This window comes from Rutilus rutilus, assembly GCF_951802725.1.
Source record: "Rutilus rutilus genome assembly, chromosome: 7".
In the NCBI taxonomy this organism is placed as follows: Eukaryota; Metazoa; Chordata; class Actinopteri; order Cypriniformes; family Leuciscidae; genus Rutilus; species Rutilus rutilus.
This window is the reverse complement of record NC_140221.1, coordinates 37,997,492-38,015,668: the sequence shown is the minus strand read 5'-3', so window position 1 is coordinate 38,015,668 and position 18,177 is coordinate 37,997,492. Positions and strand designations below refer to the sequence as shown.

General features: G+C 36.7%; 1 protein-coding gene across 5 annotated transcripts in view; it reads left to right on the top strand.

Moving 5' to 3' along the window:
* The window catches only part of unc13ba (unc-13 homolog Ba (C. elegans)), a 74,661-nt gene that overhangs the window by 33,529 nt on the left and 22,955 nt on the right, over window positions 1-18,177 (top strand). For 2 of the 5 annotated variants that reach the window (XM_084413962.1, XM_084413960.1), the window contains exons 13-21: window positions 276-426; window positions 983-1,051; window positions 1,961-2,050; window positions 2,456-2,596; window positions 14,531-14,724; window positions 14,804-14,889; window positions 16,426-16,552; window positions 16,813-16,909; window positions 17,948-18,091. In XM_084413962.1, coding sequence (XP_084270088.1) covers window positions 276-426; window positions 983-1,051; window positions 1,961-2,050; window positions 2,456-2,596; window positions 14,531-14,724; window positions 14,804-14,889; window positions 16,426-16,552; window positions 16,813-16,909; window positions 17,948-18,091 — 1,099 coding nt within the window. Of the gene's footprint in view, window positions 1-275; window positions 427-982; window positions 1,052-1,960; window positions 2,051-2,455; window positions 2,597-14,530; window positions 14,725-14,803; window positions 14,890-15,051; window positions 15,088-15,864; window positions 15,907-16,425; window positions 16,553-16,812; window positions 16,910-17,947; window positions 18,092-18,177 lie in introns of all 5 variants that reach the window. The other 3 variants (XM_084413961.1, XR_014627945.1, XR_014627944.1) reach the window with 3 other exon arrangements.

The window sequence follows — 18,177 nt, the reverse complement described above, 5'->3', positions numbered from 1 at the left end:
GTAGACTGTCTGCTTAATATCTGCTAATGCATTATTTTGTTGGTCCCCTAACAGATATTCTACTGACTATAAGTAACTTGCTCAACTAAAAGTCAACTTATTCTCCGAACCCGAACCCTAACACCTAACCCTAACAGTCTACTAATACTCTAATGAGAGTTAACTGACATGTAGTTGCAAAGTTACTTATAGTTATTAGAATGTCTAAAGTGGACTATCGAAATAAAGTGGAACCATTATGACATACCTGGGTGTCTGTGTCTGTCCACCTGTAGGCAGTTTGCATGTCTGTCCTTAAAATACATGCTGCCTGGTGTCCCTGCGGTAATGAGCACGCTCCTGGCCAACATCAACGCATTCTACGCTCACCCCACCTCAGTCACCAACGTCTCCGCCTGTGACCGCTTCAATGCCTCCAACTTTGGGGTAATGCTAACTCTGCATCGCACACAGCCAATATGGACCCACCACTATAAGGACAGACTAGAGGTTGCTTATTACCTCTGTTCATTCATGAGGATATGCTCAGTAAAATGTGACATAAAAACTGGCTATGTAGCATAAAAAAAAATATATATATATATAAAACCTTTTATCCCAAACCCACTGAGAGTATATTCTGAAGATGATGATTCTTGCAAACCATGAATGCATCTGCTTGAATCCAGCTACAATCCCTTTCCTCGCTTTCTTGTACTGGACCTTTCTGGAGAAAGAATCTTGCTCATAAAGGGATTTTGAAAAGATACAACAGTGAATGAATGAAATATTGTCAGCATCCCTGACCCCTTGATTCATTCAGAAGGAGATTAGTGTCAGATAAACGTACCTTGGGTCTTTGAAAATGTTGGAGGGTTTGTCATTTTTGCTCTGACTCTATAACTAAATACATGACCAAATACAGAAAGAAACAACCAATTTTGTTTTGTTAGTTTGTTTAATTCTTTTCACCACTGAGTCATCTTTCTCTCTGTTAATGCAGAAAGATCGGTTTGTTAGACTGCTGGATCAGCTCCATAACTCACTCCGCATTGACATGTCAACATACAGAGTAAGTATTCATCATGTACTGTAACTTAGCCTGATCTACAGGGACAATCGATGCAGCCTAGCATGGTGTATTGTAAAACAAATTACAGCTTGATTGGAATATAGCACACAATAAAAAATATTTTGTTCACACGTTATTTACCTTAAAGCTTGGGTAGGCAATGTTTTCCTAAAAACTTTTTTGTTATACTGGTTGAAACTCTCTTTACATCCTGATAGCAATCAATAATAGAAGTGGTCTAAATGTTTATAAAAAATGATATGTTCTGTGGAAGTTTCAGGACCAAAAAAAATGTTGTCCATTCATTGCATTATGTCCAAATGCAATGATAGTATGTCCTACCTGCCTGCCAACCTATGTATTTGCATACAAAGGCTAAATTATTCCGCAGCGGTCAGGTGGTACAATTCAGCGATCTTTAAGTTGTTTACGTTCATTATTTTTTTAATGATATGTGCTTTGAGACATGAGTTCATTTAAAAAAATTGCAGACTCGTGCTCGTTCATGTGTTGTAGAGGAGGCGTGGTGTTGGACAGCGCTCTGAATGGAGGGTCCATGAGATCTAAAGCTAATTCGCTATTGCTAGCCACTCAATAATTGCCTACCCTAGCTTTCTTTTTTTTAATACTTCATTTCAAGCTCTTTACAGACACTGAAAGTCAGGTCTTGGACCAGGGTAAAGCAATAAAATCTATTTATGAAGGGTATTTCAACTGGTTTTGAGAGTGGCTGGCATGTATACTCTTTATAACGTTATATAGACTTGATCAATAACATATCAATAACATAAAAACAATTTTTGTGATGCATTGTTTTTCTATGATTGTTCAGTTACTATCTTTCCAAGGTCATATTGTGCTTCTCACTCAAGCTTCCTGTGATGTTCTTTCTGTCCCTTTGATCTCCAGAATAATTTCCCAGCCAGCAGTAAACCACGTCTAGCAGATCTCAAATCCACTGTGGATTTATTGACTAGCATTACATTCTTCAGATTGAAGGTATGATAACGTACCTCTAAATCTTATCAAGGAATGACATGCTATATTGCTCTTTTTGTTGTTTATACTGTATTTGGGAGTTACAGGGATGTGGGTCTTATTTGTAATACATATATTGAGTGACAGATCCTATAGAGATGAATAATTCAATTGTGTTTCAGACAGCTTTGAGTAAACGCTCAGACATTTCTGTCTGCCTGAGTTCATACAGTAGAAAAGGATAATAGAAGGTTTGAGATGAAGATTGATTTCTTTGTGCTGTAAGAGAGAGGCCTTTGTGCGGGCTTTCATAACGGAGATTAGTCACTATTGATTTGACAGCATGCCACTTGTTAGCGGGAGTTACGTTGTTATATATAGACATACAGACATGCTCTTGTCTTCTCTGCTGCCCCCTGTGTCCAGGTTCTGGAACTGCAGTCTCCCCCGCGTGCGGCCCATGTGGTCAGGGACTGTGTGAAAGCGTGCCTCAACTCCACATATGAGTACATCTTTAACAACTGCCAAGAGCTGTACAACAGACAGTTTCAGCCGGCCGTGGAACCTGTGAGTAAACACAATCACGTCACGCGCAGGTGTGTGTTTTTATACACACAGATGGGAATGCTTACACTTGTTCCATCGTTCGGCACGTACGCGCAACGTTAGGTAAAAGTAAGGTGCACAGTCACTGCTTTCCTGGTGCTCGTGTTTCTGAAATCGCTACTCACGTTCCCGAGATTCTGAACGGTGACGAGCGCGTCGGAACTGTTGTCCTGCACGCGGGAGTGAACGACATCAGGATGCGCCAGACGGAGATTCTGAAGAAAGACTTCAGGAATCTGATCGATACGGTACGCAGCACATCGCCTGAAACAACGATCATAGTGTCAGGACCGCTTCCCACGTACCGACTAGGACATGAAAAGTTTAGCAGATTATTTGCGCTAAATGAATGGTTAATGTCATGGTGCAATGAGCAGAAACTGCTCTTTGTAAATAATTGGAATCTGTTTTGGGAGCGTCCTAGGCTTTTCCGTGCTGATGGCTTACACCCAAGCAGATTCGGAGCAGATCTTCTGTCGGATAACATCTCCAAAATGTTAAATACCTTTTGACTAGTAACCAAAGGTCCAAATCATAGTCTCTGCTGCACCAATTTAACTGATATAAATACTAGTGTAGAACATTGCATAGAAACCGTGTCTATTCCTCGTTTAGTGAGATCAAATAATAAATCCACTGCAGGATCTAGGAAAAATCTAATTGTTATTAAACCAGAAAATGTTGCTATTAGTAAACAAAAACAATTTCTAAAGCTAGGTCTTCTAAACATTAGATCACTCACACCTAAGGCAGTTATTGTAAATGAAATAGTCACAGATAATAGCTTCGATGTACTTTGCCTTACTGAAACCTGGCTTAAACCAAATGATTATTTCGGTCTAAATGAGTCTGCTCCTCCTGGATACTCCTATAAGCGTGAGCCCCGTCTGATTGGTCGTGGCGGCGGTGTTGCAACAATCTATAGAGATATTCTCAATGTTACTCAGAAAGCGGGTTATAAGTTTATTTCGTTTGAAGTACTTGTACTAAATGTTACGCTCTTAGATGTTAGAAAAACATCCCTATTATCTCTAGCCTTGGCTACCGTATATAGACCGCCTGGGCCTTACGCTGATTTCCTAAAAGAGTTTGCAGATTTTCTCTCAGACCTATTAGTCAATGTCGATAAAGCATTAATTGTTGGAGATTTTAACATACACATAGATAATCCAAATGATGCGTTAGGGGCTGCGTTTACAGATTTATTAAATTCATTTGGGGTCAAGCAAAACGTCACCGGACCAACTCATCGTCTTAATCATACACTCGATTTAATTATATCACATGGAACCGATCCAACCGATATAGATATTATACCGCAAAGTGATGAAGTCACTGACCATTACATGGTAACTTGCATATTACGTACTGCTGTAATATGTCATGCGGCGCCGCGTTATCAGCCAGGCAGAACAATCCTTCCATCCACCATAGATAATTTCTCGAATTGCTTATCTGATCTGTCTCAGCTGCTGCCTGAACCCAAACAAACAGATGAACTAGAAGAACTAACTAGCACTATGAGCACTATTCTCTCCAGAACATTGGATGTTGTTGCACCTATTAGATTAAAAAAGGTCAGAGAGAAAATTAAAGCACCGTGGTACAACAATACTACGCATGTTCTAAAGAGAGAAACCCTTATTTTAGAGCGTAAATGGAAACAAACTAATTTAGAGGTCTTTAGAATCGCGTGGAAAGACAGTATGTCACGTTATAAAAAGGCCCTAAAAGCGGCCAGGGCTGAGCATCTCCGCAAACTAATAGAAAATAACCAAAATAATCCAAGGTTTTTATTTAACACCGTGGCTAGACTAACAAATAAACAGACGTCACCCGAACAAAATATCCCGTTACAGTTTAGTAGTAATGATTTTATGAAGTTCTTCACTGAGAAAATAGAAAGCATCAGAACCACAATTGTAAACGTTCAATCTTCAATTGCGCCTTATAATTCAGCCTCAATTATCACCCCGCAAGAACAGTTACAGTGCTTTACAACTATAGAACAAAGAGAGTTAAATAAACTTATCACTTCATCTAAAACTACAACATGTTTATTAGATCCTATACCAACTAAGCTACTGAAAGAAGTGTTACCTGTAGTGGAAGAGCCTCTCCTCAATATTATTAACCCGTCTTTATCTTTAGGTCATGTTCCAAGAACATTTAAACTGGCAGTTATAAAACCTCTCATTAAGAAACCACAATTAGATCATAATAACCTAGCAAATTATAGACCCATTTCAAATCTTCCTTTTATGTCTAAAATATTAGAAAAAGTGGTGTCTGCTCAATTGTGTTCTTTCTTGCAAGAAAATGATATCTATGAAAAGTTTCAGTCTGGTTTCAGGCCGCACCATAGCACTGAAACTGCGCTCGTTAAAATCACAAATGATTTACTTTTACCTTCTGACCAAGGCTGTATCTCAATACTAGTTTTACTTGATCTTAGTGCTGCGTTCGATACTATAGATCACACAATACTCTTAGATCGACTATAAAATTATACTCGTGTTCAAGGACAAGCATTAAGCTGGTTCAGATCATACTTATCTGACCGCTACCATTTTGTCTATTTAAATGGAGAAAAATCGATCATAACTCCAGTAAACTATGGAGTGCCGCAGGGATCTGTGTTAGGCCCTCTATTATTCTCAGTATATATGCTGCCACTTGGAAATATTATAAGGAAACATGGAATTAGTTTCCATTTGTTATGCTGATGACACTCAAATATATATTTCGTCACGGCCAGATGAAAACGCTAAATTATCCAAATTGACAGTGTGTTAACGATATAAAAGATTGGATGACGCGTAATTTTCTTTTATTAAATCCAGACAAAACAGAGGTACTACTTATCGGTTCAAAAAACCACCCGCAAAACCTCTCGCAATACAACTTTAATATAGTAGGATGTCCTGTTACTTTATCCTCTACAGTAAAAGACCTGGGTGTTATACTCGATTGCAACCTGTCTTTTGAAAATCATATTTCGTATGTTACAAAAACAGCCTTTTTCCACCTTAGAAACATTGCTAAGCTACGTAATATGCTATCAGTTTCTGATGCAGAAAAGTTAGTTCATGCATTCATGACCTCGAGACTAGATTACTGTAATGCTTTATTAGCCGGTTGTCCTGCATCCTCAATAAACAAGCTACAGTTAGTCCAGAATGCCGCCGCTAGAGTTCTTACTAGATCAAGAAAATATGATCATATAACACCGATTTTATCATCACTGCATTGGTTACCTATAAAGTTCCGTATTAATTACAAGGTATTGCTACTGACTTATAAAGCCCTAAACGGCTTAGCTCCAGTCTATTTAACGGATCTTCTATCGCCCTATAATCCATCGCGCTCTTTAAGATCACTTAATTCAAGGCTTTTGGTCATACCTAGGATATCCAGATCCACCAAAGGAGGGAGAGCATTTTCACATTTAGCTCCAAAACTCTGGAATAGCCTTACTGATAGTGTTCGTTGCTCAGACTCGCTCTCCCAGTTTAAAACTAGATTAAAGTCGCATCTCTTCAGCCAGGCATTCATATAATATTTTTAATCTTACAGTTCAAATTACAATCCGGCCTCTAGTTAATAAACGCCAGAGGAGAACTGGCCCCCGACTGAGCCTGGGTTCTCCCAAGGTTTTTTTTTTCTCCATTGGGTCACCTGATGGAGTTTTAGGACACCATTAGGTCATTTGATGGAGTTTTTCGGTTCCTTGCCACTGTTGCCTTTGGCTTGCTCAGTTGGGGATATTCTGGGGATATTTAATCTGATTTTATCAATCAATAAATTCCACTAGAAACAAACCTTGTTGTATTATTTTAATTTAATACTGTGAAGCTGCTTTGATACAATCTGTATTGTGAAAAGCGCTATACAAATATACTTGACTTGACTTGACTTGACTTGTGTTTGATGGCATGTTCAAATTTGGAGATTAGATTGTCATTATCAGAGGTTGAATTTCTCATGGGTAATACCAACATTTCAACCTAGGATATCTATCTGTCTGTCTGTCTATCTATCTATCTATCTGTCTGTCTATCTGTCTGTCTATCTTTCTGTCTGTTGGTCGTTCTATTCTATTTTTTTGTCTGTCTTTTGTTGTCTGTCATTCTATTTTTCTATATGTCTGTTGTCTGGTGGTTCTGTCTATCATTCTGTTTGTTGTTGTCTGTTTGTTCTATCTATCATTCTGTCTGACTGTCATTCTGTCCATCATTCTGTTTGTCATTCTGTCTGTCTGACACCATTGTGGTGGATTTTTAATAGATAAAATAGTAAACTGTATATTAAACTAACCATGTCTCTAACATCTAACCTTACTTCTCTTTTCAGGCCTAACATGATAACACTTTGAAACACAATGTACTAAAACATTCTGTCCTGTGTATAAATAACACATTTGGGAAATGAAACTAGACTAGTCTGTTAGTATCTTGTGATAGAACAAATTAAGTCATCAAAACCTTGTGATAAGTAATCACAAGGGCAGAGTTTGCTTTACCTAGTAACAGAGGGGTTTGCATATGAAGAACCAATCAAATAGTGGGGATATTATGTAATGCAGCCTGACATTTATGTCATACCTCTATACTATAAAAACTGTTGTATATGTGTTTTTCGGTGGGATTCTCAATGGAATTTGCAAGAGATCCTCCGGCCTTGCTTCTTGGGAGAGATTCTCTGAGAACTGCTCGGGAAGATCTCCTGGCCGTGATTAAAGCATTTAAAGGACATTTGCAGATCTGTTTGTCGATTTATTCCTGCGCAGGAAGCTAGTTTAGGGAAACAAGTTAGTTAGAAACTCGGCCAGTTGTTGACTGAAGACGCAAGAGCCAGAGAGTTTAAGGTATTGGTGTCGAGAGCAGACGCCAGAGAGAGTTTAAGGTATTGGTGTCGAGTGGAGACGCCACAGATATTAAGATCAGTAGGGTGTCGAGTGCAGACGCCCCAGATAGTTAGGTTTAGGGAAAGAAATCCATGACATTTTGGCGAGCCAGATCCAGGAGTCCTCGGAATGGTCCCTCTGTTGGGCGGATGGGAGCGAGGAACCACGTTGTCTTCACTCTGCCAGACTGCAGAACCCTCTTCGACAGAGGGAACCATTCCAGTCGGGCTAAAAGGACCTAAAGTATTAAGGTAGGACAAACAGACCTCAGCACTTTTCCTTTGAAATGCTTCTAAATTAATTAAAAGGTTTAATTAAATTTTGGCTTTTCTGTTAAGTGAAAATTTGAAGAAAACTGGTAATCACATCTAAAAGATTTAAGTAATTTAAAAAATGTTTCTTACCTTGTCTATTAAGGGCAATGAGCAATGATTATGGTTAAATGCAACCAAGGTATATGTTGAGTATTTTGGTTTTTTGTATTAAGAGTGCTTCAAAAAAGCTGTCAATAAAACTTCTGCAAAGCAACTTGTCATGGAAATCAGATCCGGGGGGGAAAATACCCCGAGATGCTGCAGTACTGAAACTTGCTTTTTGTTTGAAGTTTTGTTTGAAAAAGACTTTGATTTTGACTGAATTAAATAAAGGTTAATAAAGAAAGATATAGATAAAGAAAGAAATGTGGAAACAAGATAAATAGAATATTTTTATCCTGAGATTTATGAATTTTTACATTTTGAAATCAATTAAACATTGCAGAAATTGTTAAAATTACAAATCATAATAATAGGAATATGCACATGTGAAATACTCTGTGATAATTAGGAAATTTTGAATCATAAAGAAACTTTTATGGGTTAGACTTTAATTATGTATTTATGTAGATGAGATATATAAAACTGAGCAATAGGGGCTCTTAAAGTGATGAAAAAATAGTAAGATATTGTGGTTTTTCTCGGTCGCTTTGGTGCGTTTCTCGCATCGCTATTTGCATTTGCGCCACAGTTAATGCAATTCTCAAAACAATTAGTACAAACTGCAAAACCTAGATGATAACCTGCAAAAGCGTGTCACTTGCTCAAAATGGATAGCTCATTCCTCAAAAGCAAGTATTCATGTCAATGAAAGTGTCAGTGTCATCAAGATAAAAAGTCCAGACACCATTGTTTATGAACAAGATAATCAAATGGCTTTGTCATGTTTTCATTATGACAGTTTACTCTGTAAATGTTTTCCAATGCAAAAAAGTCAGATCTTGGTGACACTACCTGAAAATGCTCAAGATAGCACTATATACTATTTGCACAGCCATTTGAAAAATGCAGTAAAGTTACACAGTGCTGTATTTAGTGAGGTAACTGAGTACAAGACACTGAATATGTATGTTTCACATTTTTACTGCATATGCTCTTTGCAATTCTAATTTGTTCACAGCATTGAGCAAAAGAACAAATACACCCTTATTTACAACAAACATAAACTCCCTTTGGGTAGAGCTTTTTCAACATTTTTGCATGTAATGACTCAAGCAATGAAATGAGGACTATTAGTTTTATATGGAATGACTATTCAGCATTCACAAGTATAGTTAATTTTGACTGACATGACATAAGCAAATGATAATGTTATAAAACAGCAGAGAGTTGTATGAAACCAATTGATGCATGTCCAAAAGCATTTGCAATTTGTTGGAAGGACTGAGAGAAACTGTAAATGCACGTGTTTAAATAATATACTTTCTATATGAAGGTGTCTAGAATTTGTATCCCGTTATCCCTTGTGGGAGACAGTGTGAAAAAACTGATCCATTGCGGAGAACCTGAGAGTCAATGGTTTATGTTTAACTGAGATCATGTTTGTGCATTGTGCATAGTATGAGAATGAGATTGGGTGACCAACTTTAAATAGAAATTGTGATTTGAACAAGCACATAACAGACATATTACAGTCATTTTATTTTGGTTTCTTGTAAAAAAGAAAAGACAAAGAATTCTTTTAATTTACATTATACACTGTGTTATAATTAGAGAAGTTTTCCTGCTTTTTCCTGCGTCTTTGCAAAGAAGAAGTGCTTGCTTTTTTCCGCAATGAAGGACTAAGCTTTTTAATAAATTGAAGAATTGCTGTGTTGTAAACCAGAAGAGACTTTTGGAAATTAAGCTGTTTAATTTGATTTTTGCGGTTCTCTGAGTGTTCAAGATTTCAGACAGCTGCCTTGAAAAGTGTGATGACTGCAGAGAAATAAAAGAGGAAGTGGGGCCTGCAGCCGCCCTCCTGAAAGAGGAAGTTGACACTTCTGAGGGGGGTCAGAATGGGGAGACTGATTCAGCCTGCAAAGGTGACAGTTCACTTGAGACTTTTCCTAAAGACATTTTTGCCATGCATTATGACATTTTGTGGCAGGATGGATCAAAAGCCAGACCGAGGAGAGTGCCATCACAGCCTGACGATCCAATGTATCAGCCTGAGTTCAACTAAATGACAATCCACACAGAAAGACAATCAGCCGTGTGGGCTAGGTGCTGCATTTTCAATGATCACTACAGAGACCGTTTCAAATTTAGTTACAGTATTATTAACTTGATTGTTTTTGATTATCCACTGGTTTCAGCAATTCTTCATATTTCTTCATATTCTTCATATTTCTTCAACTAACTCTTTGAATCTGCTTTCAATAGGTAACATTAACAAGCCCTACTGCAAGAAGTTCAATAGCAGAAGTGAGAGCATGACTCTCCAATCTGGACATGGCAGTGAGGTTTATGTAAAAGCATTAGGTTATTGACTATGCAGAATTCTATGGAAAAGAAAAATATAATATAGGCCACAAGGGGTCTAAAGAGAAATTATGACTAGAAAAGTAAAAATATTGGTCACTCCATTTCATTTAAAGGTAATCTCTAGATTCAATAGAAACAATGTTTTCTAATTATAGACTTTTGAAATCACATGCTGTCATCACCAGGGGTACGAGATGGAAATGTTATTTTCTTTTTGTCCATGGACCAAAGATTATGTGAAGGTTTCTAAATCTTCTTTTAAATAGCTTGTGAGCAACAACAAAAAGTTGAAAAATTGAAATTGTGCAACAAATTGCATTTGAGAAATTAGAACTGATTCTCTCAACTGCAACTGTAGGTCTATACATTATTATTATTAAAAGTGTTTAATCTATTTGATTTTTGAAAAGCTAGGTTTACGTCCACTGTGTAAACTCAAACACATGGTGACTGCATCGGACAATTGAAAATTGATATCCTAACGTTCAGACACTGTTGCAAGGGGAATGCCACAGTGTGTCTACGTTCAGTAGTTTCTGTCGTCGTCGAACTTTGTTACCGTTCAGATTTGGTGGTATTCCACTCCTAATAATAAATATATGTTCCCCATTCAGTTCATAAACTGCTATGGCAGACGAGAATGTATGAATCTCTGGCCAGAGAGGGGTGTGTGAAAGTGTGTGAAAGTGAATGTGTGAAAGATGGTGTTCTGAGAAACACAAAGACAAATAAATTATGTCAATCAAAACAGCTGTATCTAAATGTATAAAATATGACCCACAGGTTAAAATATACCCAACAAAACAACAACCATGGATGATTTTGGCTAACTATCCTGAGCTGGGTTTATTGTTATGGCAGAAATAAACAATGCCACACCTGTGCAGTGTATAACTTTGGGAAGGCAGAGAGCAAGCAAGCTTGCCCTGTCCACCCCATATTTAACTTTTTACAGGATGTCATGGTGGACCTCATCGAACAGAACTGATTCTGTTCCAAATGTATAAAATATTGTCTTGTTACTGTTTAATATGAAATTTTACAGGTCTCATCAAAAAAGGACGACCGGCCAGACGAGCAGGCAACATGATACATGTTGTAATTAACAAAAATACTTAAGGTCTCCATTCACAGGTTGTTCTTGTGGTTCACTCCACAAACAAGGTCCCATCTGGGGTGCAGTGACACCTCCGTCCAAGCATCTCGATTTAAACTACACCAACCAGCCCTCAGCAACCACACACACCAACGCCAACGTCAACACCAACGACAATGCACGGCGTCAAGTAGAGGAAAACAGGCAGTGCTAGTAACTGGCCTCCTCTACCGACGGTGGAAAGACCTTGCGACAATTCGCAAAGAGTTATCAAGGTGAAGATGGAACGTCCATGGGGCAACGAGATGATCAACACATCTGGAGAAAAATGTGGACCAACTAATGGTTTAAGCTTAGAATACTGTAATAATTAATTTTGTGTGATGTTTATTGATGTTGTATTTGTTTCAATCAAACTATACTGTAGGACTGAGAATTTAGATCTCATGATTTGAACAATTACTGATTAATTTGAATATTTCAGGTAGTCTTAAATTGGAAAGAGGAAAATCTCTTAATTCTGTAGAGTATAGGGACTCTAAATAGGTACATTACTGTAAAGATAATAAATAATCTAGGGACTACTTTTGAAGAATAGTGTAATAGTTGTTCTCTAATAAGAGAGAATGGGTGATAAGTTACTTTGCCGGACTAGGTCCGAATAGATAATAGGGTAAACTTCTATAGCGATTAATTAATGACTACATTAAATATATTTTAGGTGTTTCCATTTGCTACAATAGCAAAAGAAAAACTTTCAAAAGGAGATTGATTTTGGGAAACATATTTAATTTCTGGATTATTATTAGTTAAAGAAGTTACCAGTGTGATTATTGAAATGTTCCTTTCATGTATTGTCTAATGTCTGTATTTGATATCTGAGAGGTGACTGCGGTCTAGTCTATCTAGGAATACAGTAACAGTGCTTGCTTATTTAGCCCGGCTTCCAGAAATGAAATATGGATTTGTTTTGTTGAGAAAGGTATTCAACGTGTTAAAAATATATATATATATATGTATCACAAAGTTAAAACCAAGACCAAGAGTAATGTAACTCGAACATGTTAAATTTAAACTGAAATGAATCTAAACAGTTAGAACATTTCAGTGAAATAGAATATTTGCTCATAAAACAAAATTCTAAAAAGCTTTCTTAATTCAGAATGAAGTTACAGATTTAATGATCTGGATCAATGGATCCATTATGAACTATTCCGCATTGCAAACAAATAGAGGCAGGACATGTTATGTCATATCAGTTAATTCTGGAAAAAATATATAGGATTTTAGGATAGGTAATTAATGATTAAATGGCACATCAGCAGCTAAGGCTATTCTCATGGCAAGAGTTAATTTTAAAATAATGACATTGTTTGAAACAAGATAATACTATTATTGATATTTGTGTTAAGGATAAAAATGAAAAATTCTAGAAGAATTTCTTTTTTGGTTAGATTTTATTACACAGATGCTTAAATAGATCTTACTAAGTAAAACAATCGCCTGCTTGAATTAAAAGCTAACAAAATAAGGTTAAGAAAAATGGTTAATCAGCAGTATCAGCCTGTTAAAGGCCTAATAGATCAATGTGATTCAAAATCCAGAGAAAGGTGATAATTAAACTTGACTCAAGGTCTACTAAAGTTATAAAGGCAATATACTATGGTATGTTTAGTGTTTTACTAAAGATAGAATTAGATGGCTTGAAGATAGAATGTAGGGAAGAAGATGAGAAGATGGTATGTGTATGTAGAAGATGGTATGTGTATGTAGTAACGTTGGAAATTGGTTGTATTTTCATTACAACTTAGGATGCTGATTGAAGGAATATTTGACAGGTATTATAAAGTAAAAGATGGAACATGGTATGATTAGAGATATCAGGTGGTATTAAAGTCACTGACTTATAATGGGATGATTTGGTAAAGGTAAATTAGATTGCAGGTAAATCAGGCAGGTATGGAATAATTAGATCATTAGAGTAATTAAGATCCAGGTATTTGGTCGTAGAGTATGGATACGACCAGAGAGGGGAAACTGTGGTGGATTTTTAATAGATAAAATAGTAAACTGTATATTAAACTAACCATGTCTCTAACATCTAACCTTACTTCTCTTTTCAGGCCTAACATGATAACACTTTGAAACACAATGTACTAAAACATTCTGTCCTGTGTATAAATAACACATTTGGGAAATGAAACTAGACTAGTCTGTTAGTATCTTGTGATAGAACAAATTAAGTCATCAAAACCTTGTGATAAGTAATCACAAGGGCAGAGTTTGCTTTACCTAGTAACAGAGGGGTTTGCATATGAAGAACCAATCAAATAGTGGGGATATTATGTAATGCAGCCTGACATTTATGTCATACCTCTATACTATAAAAACTGTTGTATATGTGTTTTTCGGTGGGATTCTCAATGGAATTTGCAAGAGATCCTCCGGCCTTGCTTCTTGGGAGAGATTCTCTGAGAACTGCTCGGGAAGATCTCCTGGCCGTGATTAAAGCATTTAAAGGACATTTGCAGATCTGTTTGTCGATTTATTCCTGCGCAGGAAGCTAGTTTAGGGAAACAAGTTAGTTAGAAACTCGGCCAGTTGTTGACTGAAGACGCAAGAGCCAGAGAGTTTAAGGTATTGGTGTCGAGAGCAGACGCCAGAGAGAGTTTAAGGTATTGGTGTCGAGTGGAGACGCCACAGATATTAAGATCAGTAGGGTGTCGAGTGCAGACGCCCCAGATAGTTAGGTTTAGGGAAAGAAATCCATGACACCATCCATTCTTTCTATATTTGTTTGTTGGTCTGTCTGTCGTTCTGTCTCATTTTCTATGTCTATTGTTCTGTCTATCATTCTGTCATTTTATTTGTCCTTCGATTTATCTGTCCTCTCTGTCGTTCTGACTTTCTACCATTCTGTCTGTTGATCTGACTGTGTTCTGTCTATCTTTGTCATTCTGTCTATCATTCTGTCTGACTGTCATTCTTTCATTCTATCTATCCTTCTTCTGTATCTATCATTCTGTCAGTCTGTATGTCTTTCTATCTTTCTGTCTATCTCTCTATTTGTCTGTCTGTCATTGTATCCATCATGCTATCGTTCTATTCAACAGAAACCAAAAGAAAGGAAAGAGGTAGAAGAAGGTGAAGAAGAGGAAGATAAGAAGGATGAGAAAGAGGAAGAAATTGCTGCTGTAGAAGAACCAGGACCAAGCATTCAGAATTTGGACTTCTGGCCTAAACTCATCACCTTGATAGTTTCCATCATAGAGGAGGACAGGAACTCCTACAGTCCGATCATAAATCAGTCAGTGACTGCACAGATACACATAATATCACACACAAACACATGAGCTGATACATTTAACCTGGTGTGTCCTGTGCAGGTTTCCTCAGGAGCTAAATGTAGGGAAAGTCAGTGCTGAGGTCATGTGGACACTCTTCGCACAGGACATGAAGTATGCACTAGAAGGTATGAAGAAATATACATTATTTATTATGTATGGGAAGTGTGTGTGCCCTTCAAGTATGTCTGTGTGTACTACAATTCATTTTTTTCTTTTTTTTTCTTTTTTTTTGAGATTACCCTCCTAACATTGCCCCATCTCTCCTTTTTATTTGTCTCTGTCTTCAGTTCTTAAACATATCGTCCACGATCATTGGAAGAATGGTAAAGGATTATAAGGAGTCATGAGAGTGTGAACTTGGACTTACATGTCTGGATATAGATACAAGATAATCACATCACTCTGCTAAGGGGCCATAATATACACTTTTGTATAATTTCTTTTTACCATATTGCCCGTCTATTATGTTTAGTTTACATTAACATATTCTACCAGTTCGTTGACCCTTTGAATTAACCAGGTAATGTGAATTTGCATGCAAAATGAGCTGAGATTCCAATATAGTTGGCACTACCAAATACTTTAATAACAGCTCAGCTTCTATGATTTTGACACAGTGAAATATTAGTATTGGGTGATTATGTATAGTATCTGCCCTACTTCCTCCTTTTGTCACTACGATTGGGTGCTGGGTTCTGAATAATAATAAATATATGTTCAGTGTTATGTTAATGTGCTTATTGTGACAAGCTGTGAGCTTTGCATTGTGGAGGTTTTATTTCAAAGCAGCAATGCAAATCTTGTTTTTTTAGGATAAGACCCCTTTAAAGGTTTATAACACTCTTCTTGGTCTCGAGTCCTCACTCTCTCATTGCTACATCAGAGTTAGAGAATAGAACCTCCAGTTTCGTTTTAGATCTTCCGAGTAGGAGTAAACAAGAGTTAGACACCTCACTGAAAAAATCATCTTTTCCTTTTGATCCCAGCCTCCTTTTCTTTTGAAACCTCCCCTTTTATTGCACACCTGCACTTTTTTCTTTCTTTCTCAATTGTTCTTCATCTCTCTCGTCTCTCCTGCTGCCTTCTTGACTTGTTTTTAGCACCTGCCACATTTCATATTCGCAGACTTGATTTTTACGCTGGTAAGAAATACGGTTAAGTCGCTGTGAGAGTGTGTGTGCGCACGTGTACACTGCTGTTCAAAAAGTTTGGGGTCGGTAATAATTTGTGTTTTTGAAAGAAGTCTCTTCTGCTCATCAAGACTGCATTTATTTTATCAAAAATACAGTAAAAATGGTAATACTGCAAAATAGTATTTCAATTTAAAATAACTGTTCAAAAGAACAGGCATTTATTTTAAATATAGGTTCACATTTAGTTCATTTTTGATTCATTTAATGCATCCTTGCTGAATAAAAGTATTAATTTATATTTTAAAAAAAATCTTACTGACTTCAAACGTTTCAATTGGAGTGTATGTGTGTGAAGTGCATTTTTTTAGCGTTAGCCTCTGTGAGTGAGTACAGTCTGAGACTGGGATGAAACAGCAGTTCATTCTTAGTTTATAGTTTAGCGAATAATTAATATGTTGAAGCTGAAGAAAATTCATGACATGGTAAAATGAAATGAAATCTGTCGACTCATGCTTGTTGTCTCCCCAGAGCATGAGAAGCTGAGGTTGTGTAAAAGTGCGGACTACATGAATCTGCATTTCAAAGTCAAATGGCTCTACAATGAATACGTCTGCGATCTTCCTGCCTTCTCTGACTCTGTCCCAGAGTACCCATCGTGAGTCAAGCTGCTTCTAATACTCTTTCAGAGCATCTTTGGCTAAAGTTTTCTCTTTTTTTTTTTCTTCAAATAATCTGCAGTTTATCACTCACACTCTGTCATCACCTACTGTCCCAAATCGACTGCATGCCTGGCTTACATGCCTGCATACTTTCTTCTGATGTTTAAACATTCTTGACTATTTTCTGCTTTGCTGCCCTTCTGCTTCATTCCTCCTCCTGTTTCTCTATATTTCTTCCTTCATTTGCCATGTGTAGGTGGTTTCTGCCATACGTTCTCCAGTGGCTGGCTGAGAATGAGGAAGTGTCAATGGAGTTTATGCATGGAGCCCTTGAGAGGGATAAAAGAGAGGGGGTATGGTTCAGTAACTAACTTTTCTGTGTGGTTTGCTCTCTTATAAATTGCTTCTTGGCTGTTGGTCTAGGATCTAAAACATGGTTTGTCAAATAAAATTGCTGCCTGCTGTCTACCACCTGTAAGACTGTTGAATTTTATTAAAATTAACAGACTTCAAATTTGCTTTGAGTCATTTAAAGGTCAAATGCTTTTTAACATGCCTTCATCGTTTATGTTTGCTACTTTTCGAAGGAATTTCTATGTATACAATATTGTTAAAAAGTTTAGGGCTGGAACATTTTTAAATGTTTTTGAAAGAATTTATACTCACCAAGGCTGCATTTATTGTGAAATATAATTACAATTTAAAATAATTGTTGTCAATTTTTTTATATATACATTTTAAAATGTAATTTATTCCTGTGATGGCAAAGCAGAATTGTCTTCAGTGTCACATGATCCTTCAGAAATCATTCTAATATGCTGATTTGTTGCTTTGCTCCTTAATATTTTTGTGAAAACTGTGATGCATATTTTCAGTATTCTTAGATGAATAAAGTAAAAAAAAAAAACAGCATTTATTTATTTATTTATTTATTTATTTATTTAATGCATCCTTGATGAGTAAAATTATTATTATTTTATGAAATTACAGCTGCTTCAGTGGTGTCATTTCCACCAGACTACACCATTTTGTCCTAATATATATGTATATATTTTTACTCAAAGTAATTATTTACTTAAGGGGGAAACTTTTAAAAGAAGAGCATGTCTAAGATAAATTTTGAAACGGGATATCTGTGAAGGAAACATAGAAAAATCAGATTAATATACCTTTTGAACAGAATATTTTTTCATCATTTCCAATAAAGTATTGTAAAGGTGAGAAAATACTATTTATTTCTGTTTATTTAGGATACATAAAATGCTGTCGTAAAATCATGACTTTCAGAAAAACTAAACTTCTGTTGTGTACGTATGTCCAGGTTTGGACTTTGAAAGTAGACACATTAAATAAGCATATAAAAAAAGTTCATCTTCCTTGCTTTTCCACAGTTCCAGCAGACATCTGAGCATGCGTTGTTCTCCTGTTCAGTCGTGGACATCTTCACTCAGCTCAACCAAAGCTTTGAGATCATCAAGAAACTAGATTGTCCTGATCCTGCAGTGGTCGCCCAGTACAACCGACGCTTTGCCAAGGTGAATGTCAGAAAGATGATAGATGTAAAAGGGAGGCAAAAGAAATATGAGCTGTCTGTCAGTCATATTTAACATAGACGTCTGAT